This window comes from Lucilia sericata, unplaced genomic scaffold, assembly GCF_015586225.1.
Source record: "Lucilia sericata isolate MDLA Ls3-8-SP2 unplaced genomic scaffold, ASM1558622v1 Contig000003F_arrow, whole genome shotgun sequence".
Taxonomy (NCBI): domain Eukaryota; kingdom Metazoa; phylum Arthropoda; class Insecta; order Diptera; family Calliphoridae; genus Lucilia; species Lucilia sericata.
In genome coordinates this window covers 1,920,001-1,939,691 of record NW_023994044.1, presented here as the reverse complement: position 1 = coordinate 1,939,691, position 19,691 = coordinate 1,920,001, and the positions used below count along the sequence as shown (strand labels likewise).

Sequence of the window (19,691 nt, the reverse complement as noted above, 5' to 3'; positions counted from 1 at the left end):
TTTGGCAAAAAATTGGGCAAATTCAGAATGTTATTTGCAATTTTATAAGAAAACAGTCTGAATATTAAGAAAACATTAATAAACGTACATATGCAGTCATAACAAAAGAAGGCAGAAGAGATTTCATAAAATCTGGCTCCAAGTCAAGTGATTCTGCAGCAAAAATTGAATAAAAAGTGGTTGTTACAGCAAACCTAGCTGCAGTAAAACATATTGTAAGAAGGGCCAAGGCTTTAACAATATTAAAAAATTAATAAAAGCCTTTCCAATTGCCACTCGTAATGAAAAACCCTCTTCAGTTTGCACATATATATAAAAAGCAATATCTACATCTTGTTTTTTCGGATGAAAAAAAGTTTAATTTAGAAGGTCCAGATCGATATAATAATTATTTTTATGATTTTTGAAATTAAGAGCTCTACCTGAGTTGTCGGCAATTTCGTATTATGAAACATGTGAGCTTCAATTTCTTTCACCTAGTAGGAATTGTAATAATTGTAATGCCATACTGGAACAGCTTTTTGCACATTTTGGGATATCTTTGAACCCTTGCCGTGGATATTTCAAAAATATAATGCCCCGATCCATACCGCCAGGGCTGTAAATGGATGGATTCGATGCCAGAATGTAAAAATTTTGGAATAGCCTCCTAAAACCTTGTAAAAATATTTATAAAAATAAAAAAGTTTATTGAAAAATGCATTTTGTTGTTGTTTTTGTAAATTAAAGATGATGAACCTAAGTATTGCACTAATGTTTGTTTATCTAGTGATACATAAGACATTATGCTATTAATTAAAATTGTTATATAACCAATTAGTCCATTATTTTTTGCAAAAAATTAATTTGTATGTAAACAAAATAGTGAACCTATTTAAGTGAGCGGGAGTGTATATAAACTATTGTAAGCTTTTTGCAAACTAATCAAATAATTCATAAATTTGAGAAGTATTTCTCTTATTTTGCGTTACTGTAATTAGTGTAAATATTTAACCATTTTTTTAACTAAAAGAACTTGAATGTATGTATGTATGTATGTATGTATGTACATATGTATGTATGTATGTATGCATGCATGCATGTATGTATGTATGTATGTACATATGTATGTATGTACATATGTATGTATGTACATATGTATGTATGTACATATGTATGTATGTACATATGTATGTATGTACATATGTATGTATGTACATATGTATGTATGTCATTAGTATCGAGATGAAATTTAAAATACCTAACTAACTTTTATATAAAAATAAATTCCTCCTCCAGATTTTTTTGGGTCCTGGCCCATATTTGACCCTAACACCCATACGTATAAAGCCTCTTTTAGAAAATTAATTTTCATCAATAAATTGCATACAGCGAAATATGCTGGTGTAGGGTATAAGGTGGCGGCCATGCCAGACAATAATTCCTACTTGTTTACTATTTTAATTTGTCTGCGGCTGTTTCTAAATTCAACGGCGGCTAGGATGGGCCGGCTCTCATCATTTCGGCGCAGGTCACTGGGTGGTAGCAAAGAGTGGTGCTTTAGTCATTTTTAATGAATACGCGAAAGAAAAACTTTTTCTTTAAACTCAAGAAACATGAAAAAATGTTAATTAAAAATGTATTTTGTAAATAAATCATCGAAATTTAAAATGTGAAATTTCAATCACAAGTGTAATTATACGAAATAAAATATTTCTTAGTGCATCACAATTTTCTGTTTTAAAATGTTATATATTTGTCTAATAAAGGATGATGACATCTTGTGTTAAAAAAAGAAAAAAATAATAAGTACCTTTTTCCAATTGAAAATAATCACATATAATTACATTAAAATAACATGATGTTTTAAATCGTGTAAATTATTTACATAATAAGTTAAAATGGAAAAGGAAACAAATGTTTGCAATGAAATTTATTTTAATATAAGAAGTTTTGCATACTTTTGGGCGTCTAAATATTTCCTATACACAATTGATAGTGAGTGTGTGTGTATGTTATAAATAAAATAACAATAATTGCGAGAAAGAGAGCATGAAATAAAAAAGGTTATAAAATATGTAATTCAAAACTTTATTAACCTTTAAATGAATACTTGCAGTAACAGTTCTTCATTCCTTTAATAAAACAAAAAGCTATCAATTAAAAAATTTTTGCTTGTAAGCACGTTTATTTTACATATGCATATACTACTTAACTATATACATATGTATGTATGAACGTACGTATGAACATATGCATGGGTTTTGAAGTATATAAATTTTATATAAATAAGAGAAAGTGCAACAACAAGTAAATACAAAATAACAAAAAACAATTTAAAGAAAAGTATTTTTACAAACACTTACAAATAAATGTACATGGTCTTTTATACCTACATACAGATATAAATATTTACGTAAGTTTGTCTGTGAATGTGTAGAAGGAGAAAAATTAAAACAAAAATAACAACATGCATATAATTGCATTGTGTTCTTATTCCAAGGACATGTGCTATTGTTTTTGTTGTTGAATAAACATTATTTGTGTATGTCAGTGTCATCACTAGCATCATCTTCTTCAATTACAAGAGAAGTGGCTATGGAAACAGCAGCAGCAGTTACAAAAACGTGCAGCAATATTACACGCGTATTAAAACGATATATTTAACACAAGTAGTTTATTTAATATACACTACGACTAAGAAGTAAAAACAAAAAATTCGAAATTGCAATTAAATACATTAAGGATATTGTTTGTATCCTAGCTATACAAAAAAATGTTTTTATTCTATGCCACTCTGCTTGTAATTTTAACACAAATGTCCGAACTTGTAAGTAAAATATTAATTTTTTATCATGCATTTACACTGAAATCTGTTCATATCTGTTCATATCCATCCGTATTTTAGTAAAGAGAATAAAAGTCGTAGGTTAGGTTAGGTTGATAGGAGGATGTATACTACATCAGATCCGAAGAAATACACCTAGGCCACTATCGGGCCTGTTGTGCGCTCCAATTCATGAAAAAAAATTGTTCACTGAATGTATTATTTTTCCATGTTCAGAAACTCAGTTTCCTGGACGTAATTCCTAAGAATCTTCCAATCAGTGTTGGTTAAGAATGTTATTTCCGGAATAACATCACTTCCAAGATACTTGGATTTAACTTCGACGAATGCCTTACAGTGGTAAAGAAAGTGCTCCAGAGTTTCACTGTCCTCTCCACATGCTCTACATTCGTCTGAATCCGCACGTCCAATTTTGTATAGATGTGCACGTAATCCTGTTTGCCATGTTAACTACATCGAGCTCTCTTCCCTTTAAAGCTATTACATTCGCCCTTTCGTTGCCGATTACTCCCGAGTGGCCTGGTACCCATATGATGTAAACCTTACCTCTGGGAGAGTATTCAGTTAAAGCTTTCTTACAATCCAATACGGTCTTAGATTTATTTCTATCACCTGATATCGCCCTAATTGCCTTCTGGCTGTCGGTAAATATATTAAGCCCTGTGGGCGCGATATTTATTTTAATCCAATTTACACATTCCGTTATTGCTCGTACTTCTGCCTGGAAGCTTGTGTTATGATTAGGTAAACGGTGGTATATTTCTGTTTCTGGGTCTTCAATATAAAACCCCAGGCCCACTTTGTCCCCTAATTTAGAGCCATCCGTGTAGCAACGGATTCCTACTGGTATTTGCTCCAATGTTCCGCTTGACCAAGACATTCTATCTGGGATTAGCGTTTCAAAGTTTCCGACATATTCTGTGTCTGGTATGCGATCAGGCACGTCCGATGATTGTGTATAACCTTCCAATGTGTCCAGTATACATTGATGACGTGTCCTATAACCGCTTTTGATCAGTTCGCCTAAAGTAAAGAGCCGTTCGGCTGTAAGCGCCGCCTCATATCTTAAATATGTTTCAATGGGTGGAATATCTAGCAACGTTTCCAGAGCCTTGGTTGAAGTAGTACACATGGCACCACTTATACCCAAGTAGCATGTACGCTGAACTCCTTGTAGTAGTTTGATATTGCACTTTTTGTCTAAAGCAGTCCACCAGATTATTGAAGCATAAGCTAGAATTGGTCTAATTACGCTTTTATAAAGCCAATTTGTCATAGTAGGACTAAGACCCCATTTTATGCCTATGGTTCTCCTACATATCGCCCAGCACCGATGTGTCTTGTTGATCCTATCCTCTATGTGGTGTCTCCATTTTAATTTCCGGTCAAGTATTACACCTAAGTACTTAACTTTGTCTGTCACCGGTATCTTTTTGCCCAGGAAGCAAGGTTCAGTATATGTAGAAATTTTTGTCTTTCTTGTGAAAAGACAGATTTCCGTCTTCGCCGGGTTAACATTGAGGCCTCTCGGTTGAGCCCAGCTCAAGGCCGTATTCAGAGCCTCCTCAGCTCTTCTACACAAGTAATTTGGATCCTTTCCCTTTAAAAGTATTACGACATCGTTTGCATAGCAGACAGGTCTAAGTCCTTTCTCGGTTAGGGTCCTTAGGAGGCTATTAATCGTGGTAACCCAGAGTAAAGGTGACAAAATGCCACCCTGTGGTATACCGCGAAATACCTTTTCCCTGATAGTTATATCGTACATCTCGCAGCTTATCCATCTGTTCCTTAGCATGTAGTTGATCCAGTTACGGAGCACCCGGTCAACATAAAACTGGTCTAGGGATTGAATAACGGTATCAGTGTGCACGTTATTGAAAGCGCCGTCGATGTCAATGCATACCGCCAGTGTATACAGTTAGCTATCGAAAGATTCACCTATGTAGTGGACGACTTCGTTTAAAGTGGTTTCCACCGATCGTCCCTTTACATAAGCATGCTGCTTATATTTAAGGTCTTTGTATGGTATACTGCTTTTAACCATGCTATCGACTATCCGTTCCAAGGTTTTAAGTAGGAAGGACGTAAGACTTATCGGTCGATAGGACTTAGGTGTCGCATAGCTAGGTTTCCCTGGTTTGGGTATAAATATTACCCTTGCATCTTGCCATTTAACTGGGGTATATGCCAATTTTAAGCATGCAGTGAATATCTGTGACAGATGTACGGAAACCAGTCCCGCCTCCATCTGCAAAAGTGCCGGGAAAATGCCATCCGGCCCTGCAGCTTTATAGGGAGCAAAGCTCTTGATTACCCCTTTAACCATGTCAGATGTAATAGCTATTTCCGTGTTACCCTCCCCTTCCTCCAATATAGGTTCATCTATGTTATTCGATATACCGGGTGGGAAATGAGAGTCCATTAGGAGTTTCATTGTCTCCTCCGTATTCACAAGCCTCCTGCCCGTGTCATCGATCATAGATTCCGGTTGGATATGAGTATTGGATAGGAATTTTTTTATCTTCGATACGTCATTTACGCTATCTACCTGTTCACAAAAAAGTTTCCAGGAGTCTCGTTTGGCTTTTCGAACGATCTTCTTATATTCACCAAGTTTATTACGATACTCATCCCAGTATACTGCGGTTTTTTTACGCCGTGCCCGGTTAAATAGTTTGCGAAGAGTCTTCCCAAGGTTCCAGATCTCCCCAGTTACCCAGGGTTTTTCCTGGGCAGATCTCCGCTCTCGCAGAGGGCAGCTGTCCTCGAACGATTCAACCAGGGCACTTGTGAACGTTTCCACTTTGGCATCTATATCCTCTTTATTTCGACATTGAAAAGTGTCCTGACCTAAACGGTTCTTTAGTAAGGTCCCGAACATTGTCCAATTAGTTTTAGACTTATTCCGAAACTTTATCGGCTTTGGTGGTGGCCTTAGTATTTTGAATCTTATGTACCGATGATCAGAAAAGGAGTGCTCGTCCGAAACTCTCCAATCCTGAATTTCGTTTATAAGCTCTTCTGAACATATAGTTATATCTAATACTTCTTCTCTGATTCTATTGACGAAGGTAGCTTTATTACCTAAGTTCAATGTTATCAAGTCTTTAGTATTAAGGAAATCCATGAGGGCTTGTCCCCTGCGATTGGTGTTTGTACTACCCCAAGCTACATGGTGCGAGTTGGCATCACAACCTATTACAATTTTCTTATTTTTCCTTTGTGCCTCTTCAACCAGTTTCATCAGATCCGACGTTGGTGGTAGTGTCGGAGAATCGAAAGGCAGGTAAATAGATGCAAGGAATATGTTGCCACGACCTTGCTTCAGCACCGTTGCATCCGATGTTGATAATCCTGTTGAGAGGAGAAAACATAAGTTCTTGTGACATAAGATACATGTTCTCGGGCGAGACCCTGTATCAGCGTAGAAATGTTGGAAATTTACGTGATTTAAAGTCGTATGATTTATATTTTTTACGTTTACACTATTGGTATAACACAATAACAAAGTAAGATTGGAGCAGCTGTTTTATTATTTTGTATGTGTTTATATAAAAATAAATCCTTGAAATGAAGAGAGTCATACGACTGTCAAATTATCATACGTATTTTCGCTCAATGTGTGATGGTTTAAACGATCCAATCCACAGAATCTTGATTGGTTCTTTATTTGCATTACCAAGGCATAGATATTTAAGAAATTCTAGATCGGAGATATGATAAATAGATTTAATTCAGAGAGTCATGCTGCGTTTCATTTGAAAATGCAAAACATTTAATTGGTCATAGATATTTAAACAGACAAATAGTTAAAAAAGGTAGAGAAGTCTGACCAGCTGTATCTTATTTGTATGTTTGTGGACATTCGTCACGAATGTTTTCTTCGTAATCGACGGCGAAACTGTCGCCCTTTCACTTTACTGTGGACCAAGTAAACAAGAGATGGGGTAGTCGTCACTTTACTGTCCACCGAGTAAACAAGAAAGGGGACACTTGAAAAAAACTTAAGCAATGAAGGTGAAGAGAAAAAGGGAAAACATGACGAGTTTTGTCTGAGTGCAAAGATAATGAACACCCTGCAGTTCTACAAAGAGTCAATGCATCCGAAAAAAATTGTGATTTCCACTAACGTCTAACCATCTGGTTGGCTCTAATTCGTATTTCTTTACGGATGTACTCTTTGTAAACGAGGGTGAAGATAATCGTCACTGTAGAGTCCCCTTTGTAAGCGAGAGTGTGGACACTTCACACAACACAAAAATTTTGTTGTGTGAATTCTAAAATAGTTAACGTCTTTGTTTAAGTAAATTAAAAAATAATAAAAGTATTGAAATTTAAATAAAACCTATAAGTATAAAATTCATGAGGATCGTCAAGGCTAGTATAGAACTTGTTTTTGCAGCTTTTTGTGGAGATACGAGTATATTGAACGTAATTGTGAACTTAAGAGCCCTATTCGGCGGGTTGAGTTGTGTAGGGGCTAGGTGAAATAATGGACCAATGCTAACCATTTTCAATAGGCTTCGTCTCCGGTACCATAGAAGATAATGTGCCATATTTCATTGAATTATCTTCCTATAGTTTGATTACAAGGTTTACAAGCCCAATGCCCTTTTGCAGATCTCAATCGCTAACAAAACACCAAAAACAAGCAATTGAAAATATAATTATTCATATAAATAAATGGATATATGAAATTAACAGAACATGTTAGGTTAGGTCGAAATGGGATGTATACTACATCAAATCAGAAGAAATACACCTCTCTTTTTTACGAAAGAAAAAAATGTTCACTGAATGAATTATTTTTCAGTGTTCAGAAACTCAGTTTCCTGGACGTAATACCTAAGAATCTTCCAATCAGTGTTAGTCAGGAATGTTATTTCCGGAATAACATCAGTTCCAAGATACTTGGATCTAACTTCGACGAATGCCTGACAGTGGCAAAGAAAGTTCTCCCGAGTTCCACTGTCCTCTCCACATGCTGTACATTCGTCTGAAACCGCACGTCAAATTTTGCATAGATGTGCTCGTAATCCTGTGTGTCCACTCAGAATACGTATTATCATACTAACTTTAGACTTGCTCATTTTGAGGAGATTTCTCGTGTTGCTCTCATCAGGGTCACCCCATAGGATCTCTGTGGTTCTACCCACCGTTTCATTATTCCAAGAGGCCTTATGGGATTCTCTCACTGAAGCGATTGCGTGCTTCACTATCGTATTGTTGACCAGATCTTCTACCTTACTCTATTGGAATTTTGCCTGTCGGACTACCGGAATCGTAAACTACGTAGCAGAGATCGTCCCGGTGTCTTCATCAGGCCACTTTGGAGTAAGATGGCGGCTCTTTTTCTTTTACACCGTCTAGCTTCTCCTTCCTCGTTTTTCGGGGTTTCTTTTGAGATACCCTTACCTTTGAGGTTGGTGAATTCGTCTTCAAAATATCTAGCTTGGCGTTGTCAACCTTACTCGCAGAATTCTGACTTGAGGTTCCTTTGAGTAAAGTGTGGCTTGGCTTCGACTTCGAATTAGAAGACGGGGAGCTCTTTTTCTTCTTAGGTCTATTCTCAGTTGTCAACTCCTCGGGAGACCTGATCCTCTTTGCCTCAGATCTTGTGAGAGAGTCCGATTTTTCCTTAGGAATGTCGTGGGATTGACTAACTATGATATCCTGAAGCATCTTTTTCAATTTGTGTTCCATATAGTATTTTCTTACCTCTTTCACCATTTGCTCTACTTCATCCTTCTTGGGATTTGCTATAATGGTGTTGTTATTATCATCTGTCAGAGTCGGAACCCTCACATATATTTAAAGGCTGATGTAGCTTAGAGCTCTCTCCGAGTACATCCTTCTCTTTCACCCCTATGTTTTTGTCAATGGCATGCTGTACACTTGACGCATTGTCCGCCACGGAGGCCAAGGTAACCACGTAGTATTTCGCTCATGATTGCAAGATGACTACGACTCGTGACAGGATTATTTAGGCCCTGCACCGTAAATTTTATTTTTTTATTTTCTTTTTTCCATGTATTTTTTTCCAGTTTTTTGGTCCGCGGGGAATATAATATTCTCAGGAGGTGGACAATCTGCCCTCCCTCAGCTGAGTGAAACTAAAACTAGGGAAGGACAGATGGTCCATCACTACCCTCTATCCGCCACCCGGGGACGCGCTAGGTAGAAAAAACGGGAAAACTCTCCCGAGTAACAAAACATTAATAATATATTATTGTTTTATTCATGATACAAACATATTATTAAAATAAACATTTACACAAATTCACTAAGAGACATACTCGCTAACTTGTTTTAGAAACGCTAGATTGACAATATTTGTTATGATTTTTGGCAACAAGCCAACTTTTTTAAAAAACTAATTTATGGTAAACTAGCTGCGTGTAGCGCCATTGCCCGGGTTTCTTTGAAAAATAAAGATAATGTTTTTCTATCTTTAATGACTATACTTTTTTTAATAGATGTCAAAATTTAGCTTATAACGATAAAATTGTTATTATATTTTTCATTGTTTCTCAAAATCCATCCATTTATACAAAAGTATGTTTAAAAATTTTATTTTTATACCTTCCACCACCATCAGTGGTGATAGAGGGTATATATAACTTTGTCATTCCGTGTGTAACACCAAGAAATATTCATCTGTCTGTGTCGATTTAGCTATGCTCGTCTGTCCGTCCGTCTGTCTGTGTAAAACACGCTCACGTTAAAACGAAGCAATAAAAATTCACCCAAATGTATTCTTTATTATCCGGTAGAGTTTGGTATTGAAAATCAGCAAAATTGGTTCACGATGTAAAAAGCTATGAGTAAAAATTTCAGACTACCTCGAAAAAAATTAAGTTTTTTTTCAATTGTTAAGTAGTTTTCTCAGAAGCTACCAAAGATATTTCGATGAATTTTCTCACACATTATTTTTCAAGGATCAAGTATGTTCCAGCTTATAACAATTGATCCAATATTTCCAATAGCCCCCATACAAAGTTATATATTCCCGGAAATTAGTTTATCATTAACAACTCCCTCAAATATATCGGTATCAACACAAATATAATATGAACAGAAATCATATTATCAACATAGATCTTAGTCGGTCCACAATTGATCCACTTCCGAAAATTACCTAAACGCACATATTTCATTGACAATGAAAACTATTGTGATAAAATTCGAGTTGAATATGTTTCATGTACAAATCATTCTACCAAATTTTTTACGGATCGGTCCATTATTGGTCATAGCTCCCTTATAAGGCCCACATCCGAAAATCACTTAAAAGCACATATTTCATTGTCAAATAAAGCTATCTTGATAAAATGCGACAAAAATGTGTTTTATCTAAATATTAATCATTTTACGAAATTTTTTCCGAATGGGCCCATGACCAATTAGCTCCCATATAAGGTCCACTTCCAGGTCCACAAATAAAGTTATGTTGATAAAATTCGACACAAATATGTTTTGTCTTTATATGAATCACTTTACGAAATTTTTTCCGTATAGGTCCACTTACGAAGATCACTTAAATCATCTTTGAATAATATAAATCACTCTACCAAATTTTTTCTGGGTCGGTCTATATTTGGTAATAGTTCCTATATAAGGTCCACTTCAAAAAATCTCTTAAACGCACATATTACATTATCAAATAATCGACACAAATATATTTTGTGTACATATGATTCACTCTACGAATTTTTTCCGGATAGGCCCTTAATTGGTCATAGCTCCTGTATAAAGTACACTTCCTAGAATCACCTAAACGCACATATTTAATTAATTAGTAAAGCTATTGGAGTAAAATTCGGTATGAGTATATTCTGTGTATAGATAAATCATTGTATTTAAATGTTTTCGAACTGGCCTATTAATAAAAATTTTTCTGGACCTAATCAAAATTAGTTCGACATATGTATAAATGTTAGTATCCTCAATACGGAAACAAAAATTTTGGCAAGTTATCTAAAAATTAGATAGTTAAATGGGTTTTACTAAAAAGCAGAGATGGGGGTAGTGCACTAATTTTTAACTATCACTAATAACACTGTGATACAAAAGTGAAGAAAAATAAAATGCAGACGTTCTCATATACCAATTCTATTTCGTTATTGTCCATAGAGTACGAATATATTTTTAGTTTTCCCCTATCACTTCGTTAACTTACTTTTTAAGAGCAAAAGATGCGAAAAAGAGCCATTTTTGAAGTTTTAAATTTGAAAAATCATAAGTTTAGTAGTTTTCATCCGATTTTCAAATCCGATATTTTTTTTGATACAAGTGTTGCCTTTTAATCCAAAAAAAGAAATCCAAAATTTATGGTTAAATGAGTTACGGTCGTTTAAGTAAAAAAACTCACACTTTTTTAAAAAAATTTCATATTCATCCTGCTCTACTTTGGCCATGAGGCGGTGAGTTCATCTTTTATTAATTTCCTGAAGAATCACATAAAGGAAGGTTTCTAAAACTTGTTATTTCATAAAAATCTATGAAAAACTGGATGATTTATGCCAATTTTTCTAATAGCATGTTCCTCAAATTTTTGGTTTTCTCCATACAAATTAATTTTTGTATAAAAATGTTTATAAAATTTTTTTAAACTTGTTACAAAGAAAACCAGAAACAAACCAACTTAATGTGCCTTTTTTCAAATGTAATAAAAGCTAAAGTTACTGCTTCATGGCCAACGTAAAGCAGTATGAAAATTAAAAATTGTGAAAAAAGTGTGAGTTTTTTTACTTAAATGGCCGTAACCAAGACATTAATCATAAATTTTGGATTTATTTTTTTGGGTTGAAAGACAACACTTGTATCTTTAAAACAAAATATACAATTTGAAAATCGGTTGCAAACTACCAAACATATATTTTTTTAAAGTTCAAACTTCAAAAATACCTCTTTTTCACATCTTTTGCTCTTAAAAAGGAACTAAACGAAGTGATCGGGAAAAATTAAAAATATATTCCTACTCTATGGACTATAACGAAATGGAATTGGTATATGAGAACCCCTGCATTTTTTTGCTGTATCACTGTGTAATTAGTGGTAGTTCAAAATTATTCACTACTTTTATTTACGTTTAGTGATGAATTGAAAAATATAAGCCTCACTCAGTAATAGTGATATTTAAAATTTTTAACTAAAAATATTTTAAAAATAGTTAAAATATTTGTTTTTACATCCTAGTGAAATAATTTTTTCCACACTAAATTATTAGTTCAAAAAAAATTTCCTGCACTATTTTTTTCAACAGAGAAATGTTTCGCTCATTGGAAAGTTTAAGTTAATAGGTCAGTCTAGAAATGGTTTAAGTCAACCAAAAACTCATTGGACGAATATTATTAATGAATAAAACGTTCATTATTTACAAAGTTTCCAAGCTATTGCCTAAAAAACATTCAGTAACCACATCATTTTGGCAACTGGCAACGCAGCTGAAGTGGCAATCGAGATACATAATTGACCTATTAATTTAATTCTTCGAGGAGAGTCCACCATTCCGCTAAAGAAAAAAATCATTATACTTAAGCAAAAGAAGGCAAAAGTTTTGGAATTTACGTGTTTCAACCATTTCTTTTTAAAGCATGAGATGTTGTTGGGATAACTGCATATGTAGGGTTCATCAAAATCTGTATTTTCCATTTTAATAGATGTATCTTTTAAAAAATTGAACCATTTATTGTCTTACAAATTCTATAATTCTCATAAAAAATACTGCAAAGAAAATTATTGAAGCCTTTTGTTAGTGACTGTTCAAATTTTTAACTATTTGAGTGTAGTGCTTTTTTCTACACTACCACTCAATTGAGTTATAGTTAAAAAAGTAACATTATCACTAAAAATATAAGCTTCACTACCACTACGCTCCTGAAAATTAGTGAAAAATATATTTTTTGAAATAATATTTAGTGCTAGTTAATAATAATAATAATGCACTAATAATTTAGTGCACTACACCCATCTCTGCTAAAAAGGAGCTTGCTGGTGGATGGCATTTAAGATTCGGCATAGCCGAATATAGCACTCTAACTTGTTATTCATTAGCTTTTATACGTCCACACTAAAGTTTTGGCTGAATTTAGACACCACTTATTAAATCCGAAGAAATAAAGGTTAAAAGATCAAATGTCGTTAGATATACAAAAAAGATACCCAAATAATTTTACATATTAAAATAATCCACATCTTCCTCTAATTAAAAAATTTCGGAATTTGTTAATGGAAAATTTTATATGAACAATGCCTATAAAAGATTTGCAAAAGTCTGCCTTTCGAGACAGTCTAATGTGTGAAGATATCTAATCATATAGTAGCATATAGGCGAAAGGGATTGTCAAAGACCTAAGTCCCCTGTCAAAAACCTAACTGGTGAGAATGTATTAAACTCAGTTGTTTAAAAAGTACTAAATAATAAATGTATTTTTGATACGTTATTTTTTGTGTGTTATTAGTGGGATTTCATCTACCAGTGTTTATTTTTGTGCTTCTACTAATATATTCTCACCAGTTAGGTTTTTGACAGGGGACTTAGGTCTTTGACAATCACTTTCGCCTATATGCTACTATATGCCCTTCAGTTTCTCCAATATACCTACTATATGTATCTAACCAAAGAATATATATCTAACCATGAAGATATGTATTTATCTTCATGTTTTTTTTTAGATTTGAGCTGCATTTAAAAAATGGCAATCGAATTTAAATCAAGATAATTTTTTGATGATATATTTAATTGATCATAGATTTTTATTGTTATCTCGATTTAACAATTAATTTAAATTTTATATGTTTGATATAAAACTCGATTTGTATGGAAAATATGAGTGATTACGAATCTTTATTGTTTTCTCGAATTGAGAGTTATTTAAAGTAAATTTTTAAAGAGTTATATAACTAAAAATTTTAGGGGGAGATATGAATGATTTTTTATATAGATTTAAATGCTATATAAGGACCACAGCCGATTTAAAATTCGAATTTTTGTGAAAATGTAATATTAATACCTGTGTATATTGTTTACCCTATTTTAGGAGCGTAGATTCAGTAGACATTCATTCAAGATCTAATATAGCTTATAGTTTTCTCGATCGTAGGAAACTACATCCGATTCTGTTTTAAAATAGTGGTATATTTGTATTTATTCGGATTTGATGTATTAAACATTCTCTTCGGTAAACTAACCCAACCTTCCACGATAAAACTATTATCATGTAAAATTTCATGAAGCATAAAGTCTAGATCAAAAAGTTGATTCCAAAAATACACTGTATGTTGCCAAATTTTTTGAAAATAGGTTCATGTTTTATTTTACCCACCATCAAAAAATATGAGGGGTATATTGATTTTGTCCGTTTGTAACATATCGAAATATTCGTCATAGACCCACAAAAGTATATATGTATATTCTGGGTCCTTATTAAATTCTAAGACGATCTATACATGTCCGTCCGTCCGTCTGTTGAAAACACGATAGAGTCCGAACGGAATGAGCCAGAAGTATTCTCTATAGGTAAGGTTTGTTTGGTATTGAAAATGGGCGTTTTCGGATATCCCCCATACAAGTGGACCCCCGAAAAAGACCCTTAACGGGCATATATGTTTTAAATGTGTAAATATAGCGATTAAATTCAGCATAAATAAGTTTTATATGAGCCAAAAACTTCCTGCCAAATTTTACAAGGATCGGTCCATAATTGACCCTACCCCCCATATAAGGCCCCTTCACAAAATGACTTTAACGCTCATTACTCGCTCAAAAATACGACTATACGAAGAAATTTGACATAAGTAAGTATATAATTTACCTATAATTTACCCTTCAGAAAATTAGTTTACCGCTCAATACTGGCTTAAAAATACGAGTACAGCGATGAAATTTGACATAGCAAATCTCCAAAACCAAAATATCTCCACCGATTTTTATGTGGATCGGTCCATAAAGGTCCCTTCAGAAAATTACTCTAACGCTCATTACTGGCTTAAAAGTACGAGTATTGAGATAAAATTCGACATAAGAAGGTTTCTTGTGAGCCAAAACCTCTCTACTGACTTTTGTGGGAATCGGCGTGTGATTGATCCCCATATAAGCTCCCCTTCAGAAAATGACATTAAAGTTCATTATTGGCTTAAAAATACGAGTAAAGCGATGAGATCTCTCTACCAAATTTGGTGCGGATCTGTCCACAATTGACCCCCCCCACATAAGGTCCCCTTCAGAAAATTACTTTTACGATCATTTCTCGCTTAAAATACGTGTACATTTATGAAATTCGATATAAGAAACGTTTATAGAAACTTAAATCTTCCTACCGAATTTCATGCGGAAAGTGTCGGTAACTTACCCTAAAATGCGAGTACAGCTATTCGATGTAAACATGTTTATATTAACCAAAATCGGTCTAAAAAATTTTATGAAAAACGATCAGTTAATTTGATGAGTGATCATGATGGCATACGGTTTGATGGTGGGTATATGAGATTCGGCACAGCCGAATATAACACTTCTACTTGTTATATATATATAGCCTAGAAATTTGGCGTTATAGCTGTTATACTAAAAGTGAACCTAAAAATGTGCGTAGTGAAAAAGTAAAAAAGAGTCTCATAATATTTATTATTATATATTTATTATACGCTCTGAGGATGTAATGTTACGTACTTTTCATTCCACAACATTCATTATAACAGATTTCATGAAAATCGTTTTTTTATGCCTGAACGTAAATTTGGTATAATAATTGTTTTACAAAAAGTTGCCGTAAAAAGGGGTGTAGCGTCCGATCCAGATCCTGAGGTCAGACCTATCAGTATACCAAATTTCATGTAAATCGGTTCAGTAGTTTTCTGTAAGTCTCGAATGAAAATTTTGTATAACAAATATGTAGAAAAAAGTGACCATAAGAAGAATCCTGACTCAAAGTTTTCAATATTTATTCTAAACAAATTTGAATTTTTTTAATACAAAATCGGATTTTTTTGATATAAACAAGTGTCATTATTTGACATTTATCTGGTGAAAAGGCAATGATACGAACTGCAGTTTATCCCCCTCCAAACATGTAGATTATACTATTAAAAATTCATATAAATGGTTAGAAACTCGATTTGCCGCGGAAGTGTTTTGCACAAAAACAATCCAGAAATGACGCTAAAAGCATTCCACAATCCATTCCACGACGCGAATCTACCGTATGAACTACCCATGCTCTAAAAGCAGTTTTACTATCGACATAGATTGTCACAATCGACTCTAGATCGATGTGATTCCGTATCACTTCCGTCTCTTTCCAGATCGATAGGATCTCTGCTTGGAAGGTATTACATTCGTCAGGGAATCTGAAGGACCTTTTTATATCGGCATCAGCGATATAGACACCGGCATCCGTGCCGATATCCATCATGGACCGTCGGTAAAAACTGCACACAGTATATCCCCTATAGTCTATAGCTATAACTCTATATTTTTAAGTCCACAAGTGAAGTTACCACGGTCAAGTACAGAGTTTTTGTGTGATGGTCGCGCGAGGACTTGACTAACGAAGACTTATAGAGTCTTAGTAGATTCCTATCCGTCACACACCCTACAAAGAGTGACAGATAAAGAATGATGTACAAGGCCGCTTGTGGAGTACTACTAATGTAATCTTTGAGCTTAATTGATCATCTTTCGACAACAGTCCTTTTTCCAAGCCTCCCATCAGACAATACTAAATGGTATATCCCAGGATTAGAGCGCAGTCCTTTAGTTTTCGCCCATAGTATAACAACCAAGATTTTGACTACAAAATACTACACTGAAAATAATAATAATAACAAAGAAGAATATCTTTTTTCGTACATATATGTATATTTATTAAGAAACTCTCTGAGTCGATTTAACGATGTCTGTCCGTCCGACTTTTTAAGATAATAGGAAAATTTAAATTATGCTCACGATATAAAGAATTTTGAAAAAAAAGCTCAATAAATTTTCCTTAAAATAAATAAGTCATGATTTAAATTCAAATGATAAAATTTTATTAATTTTTAGGTAGCAGCTCGATTTTGCGAAGGTGGTCATATATGTTCCTTACCCAGGGAGTGTTGTACACAAGGATGCTGCCCACCTTACCAAAGTGGACCACGTCAGTTGCCACCTCCATCTGAACATGTGCTAAATCTTTTTTTTATAAGTCATTGGTTTTTTTGGTAAGTCTTAAAACTATACAGAGTATGATTTTAAAATGAAAAACACTGTACAAAGTAAAGGCAACAGACACAGACCCTGAATGGAAGTAAATACACAATATCGCTCATTTAATAGTCTGGCCTAATCCAATAAAAGACGTTTTGAGAAAAAACGGCTTTAAATGTTTTAAAATACCTTACTAAACATTTGGAGAAATAACTTATAAAGTAATTATCGGATTTTAAATATAAAGCCAGATAATTAAGGTATAGATTAATGTGTTTATAATCTGGCTTTAAACTAATTTTTTACTATCAAAAATTTAACAATCCAATATGTTTATGGACTCACTGCACTTTCAAAGTGAATGGTTCAATACGTAACAAATCTAAGTTTTGTGTAAGACCAAAAAATAAGATCATAATTTTTAAGTTAATTAAGATAAGTTAAAATTATGGCTCAAAGAAGAATTTTACAAAAATAAATAAAAAATCCCTAATGAATATACATACATATTTGTCGTACTCCGTTTAAGATTTTTAGATTGACGATACTATGAAAATGTCAAATATTATTGGCCCCATACAAAGCGTAACTATAACATGTATGTTATTATTTACATATGTATGTATATACGGGCCTATCGCAGCATTCCATTCCGATCAAAAGTGGAATTATTTTTAGTAAATATCTTGCTGAAAACTTAAAAACAATAATTACAAACGAATTTCAATTCCACTTTAAACACTTAAAGTTGTTTCATTCCGAAAATTGTCGTTTTACTTTTTGTGAAAAAGAAATGTACTGAAATAATTCCACTATCCATCGGAATGGAATTCTGTGACAGGCATCTATTTAATTAGTTTAAATCTAAACGAGGCCTAATGCTTCCTAAATTAAAGATACAAATATAATGTATGTGTCTGCCACATAATATTTGTATATTTAATAATTAAATAGGGTTATATCTTTAGAATACACTGTAATAACATTGACTGACAATCATTGCTGCACCATAGTCCCTTGGGGCACCTAAATACATGATATACAGTATATGTACATCATATGTTGCAAAATGTACATATCAATTTTATGGCAGTGGAACGTTAATATTTTGAATTTAGTTGTGTTTATAATTCAGCCAAGACTAGACCATCTGAACTTGAACTTGAGTATTTAGTTTTTATTATACCAAAGAAATGGGATTTTTAGTTAAACATCTTAAGTTTGCCAGAGAACAGTACGCAATTTAATTACATAGTACTTTAGTCCATTTAACAGACATATAAATTGTAAACTTTTTGTTTTTTATTACATTGTTGTAGGTGTGTTGTGGTAGCAATTATTTTAGCAATCCTATGTGCCTATTCGCTGTGGAAAAAGAGACGCACGCTTTGTGGCTGGGGTTTCAACGAACATCATGTGCAATCGGAAGGCGATTCGGCTGGTTCGTGCTATGCTCCACCACAATATAGTCGTTGTAATTCGTTTCATCATCCACCGCCTCCCTATACGGAGGTAAGTTAAGAAGCATACTACTAAAGATGTTGGAAAGGTTATTATTAATAATTTCATGTTTTAGGTTACATCGAAACCGGACTTATACCCACTGGTGTTCACATGCAATAGTGATAATGGTAAAAACGGTTCCAGTTACCTAATGGTGCAATATTTTCGTAATTATATAGTGCGTCCAGCTGGCTCTTTGTCAGCAGCTAGTACGGTAGATTCACTTAGTTCTAGTTTTATATGCAACATCAACGAAGCAAATACTCTGGTACCACCGCCGTATTCAAGGGCGGCTAGCCCTGAAATAGGTTTCAGTCCACACTTTCAGCAGCAGTATATGATGCCCCGTTCGGCATCTCAGCTGGTGTGCCCAAATGTGGGGAATGGTGGCGTATTGATGGCTAGTGGCACAAGCGGGAATGTTAACAGCCAGTTTGAAATGAATAGCAGTAGCTCAAATGCTAATCCGCAATACAATTACAATAATGGACGAAATAATAGTCATTATGGTCCAGTCAGTAGTCAAATTAATGCCACAGCTATTGGTCGGCTCAATGGTGTGGGAAGTACAGGCAATGAAAGAATGTCCCATTATAATGGTAATATTAGGGAATTTGAAAACGACGTGACCTACGATAATGGAGGCAGCGGGATTACTAGTGTAGGTGATACGGAAGAGCGCACAAACGGCGATCGTAACGATGGAAATGTGATAAACAATAGTAATAGTAGCACTGATTTACGTACGCTACCCAATAGTAGTGGTTTCGTACAGTCCCAAAGTGATCAACAGTTCTGTTATATAACGAACAGCAACAGCAGTATTAGTGATATTTTTGCAAACAATAGTTGTGCAGCGGGAATTGGAGGAAATACAAGCAATAGACTGCAGCCACGCTCGGAAGATTCTTCTCTAGTCGGTTCAATTTCTGGTGCAGGTGCCGTCGTTCATCCTCAACTTGGTGGCACGCCAGTAATTTACAGCAACGGCTGCATCAAACCGAATCCCCTACATCGTGTTAGCACTAATCCTACGCATTTTCACGTAGATTCATCGACTAGAGAGCCAGTTTTCTACCAGTCGAACAATTCTTTAGGAGGTATATCCGTAACAGTTCCTAACGGTATCGAATTTGATTCAACCATGGTTCGCAATGACAACGAAATTCGGGATTT

At 34.2% G+C, this 19,691-nt stretch overlaps 1 protein-coding gene across 2 annotated transcripts in view; it reads left to right on the top strand.

Moving 5' to 3' along the window:
• The first annotated feature begins 1,637 nt into the window (after positions 1 to 1,637).
• LOC119599933 (putative uncharacterized protein DDB_G0289263) overlaps positions 1,638 to 19,691 on the top strand; it is a 19,854-nt gene continuing 1,800 nt past the window's right edge. The window contains exons 1-4 of one of the 2 annotated variants that reach the window (XM_037949884.1): positions 1,638 to 2,809; positions 16,869 to 17,026; positions 18,332 to 18,524; positions 18,589 to 19,691. The exon at positions 18,589 to 19,691 is cut by the window's right edge and continues 1,800 nt beyond it. In XM_037949884.1, coding sequence (XP_037805812.1) covers positions 2,756 to 2,809; positions 16,869 to 17,026; positions 18,332 to 18,524; positions 18,589 to 19,691 — 1,508 coding nt within the window. In that variant the 5' untranslated portion in view covers positions 1,638 to 2,755. Of the gene's footprint in view, positions 2,810 to 16,868; positions 17,027 to 18,159; positions 18,247 to 18,331; positions 18,525 to 18,588 lie in introns of those variants that run through there. The other variant, XM_037949892.1, reaches the window with a different exon arrangement.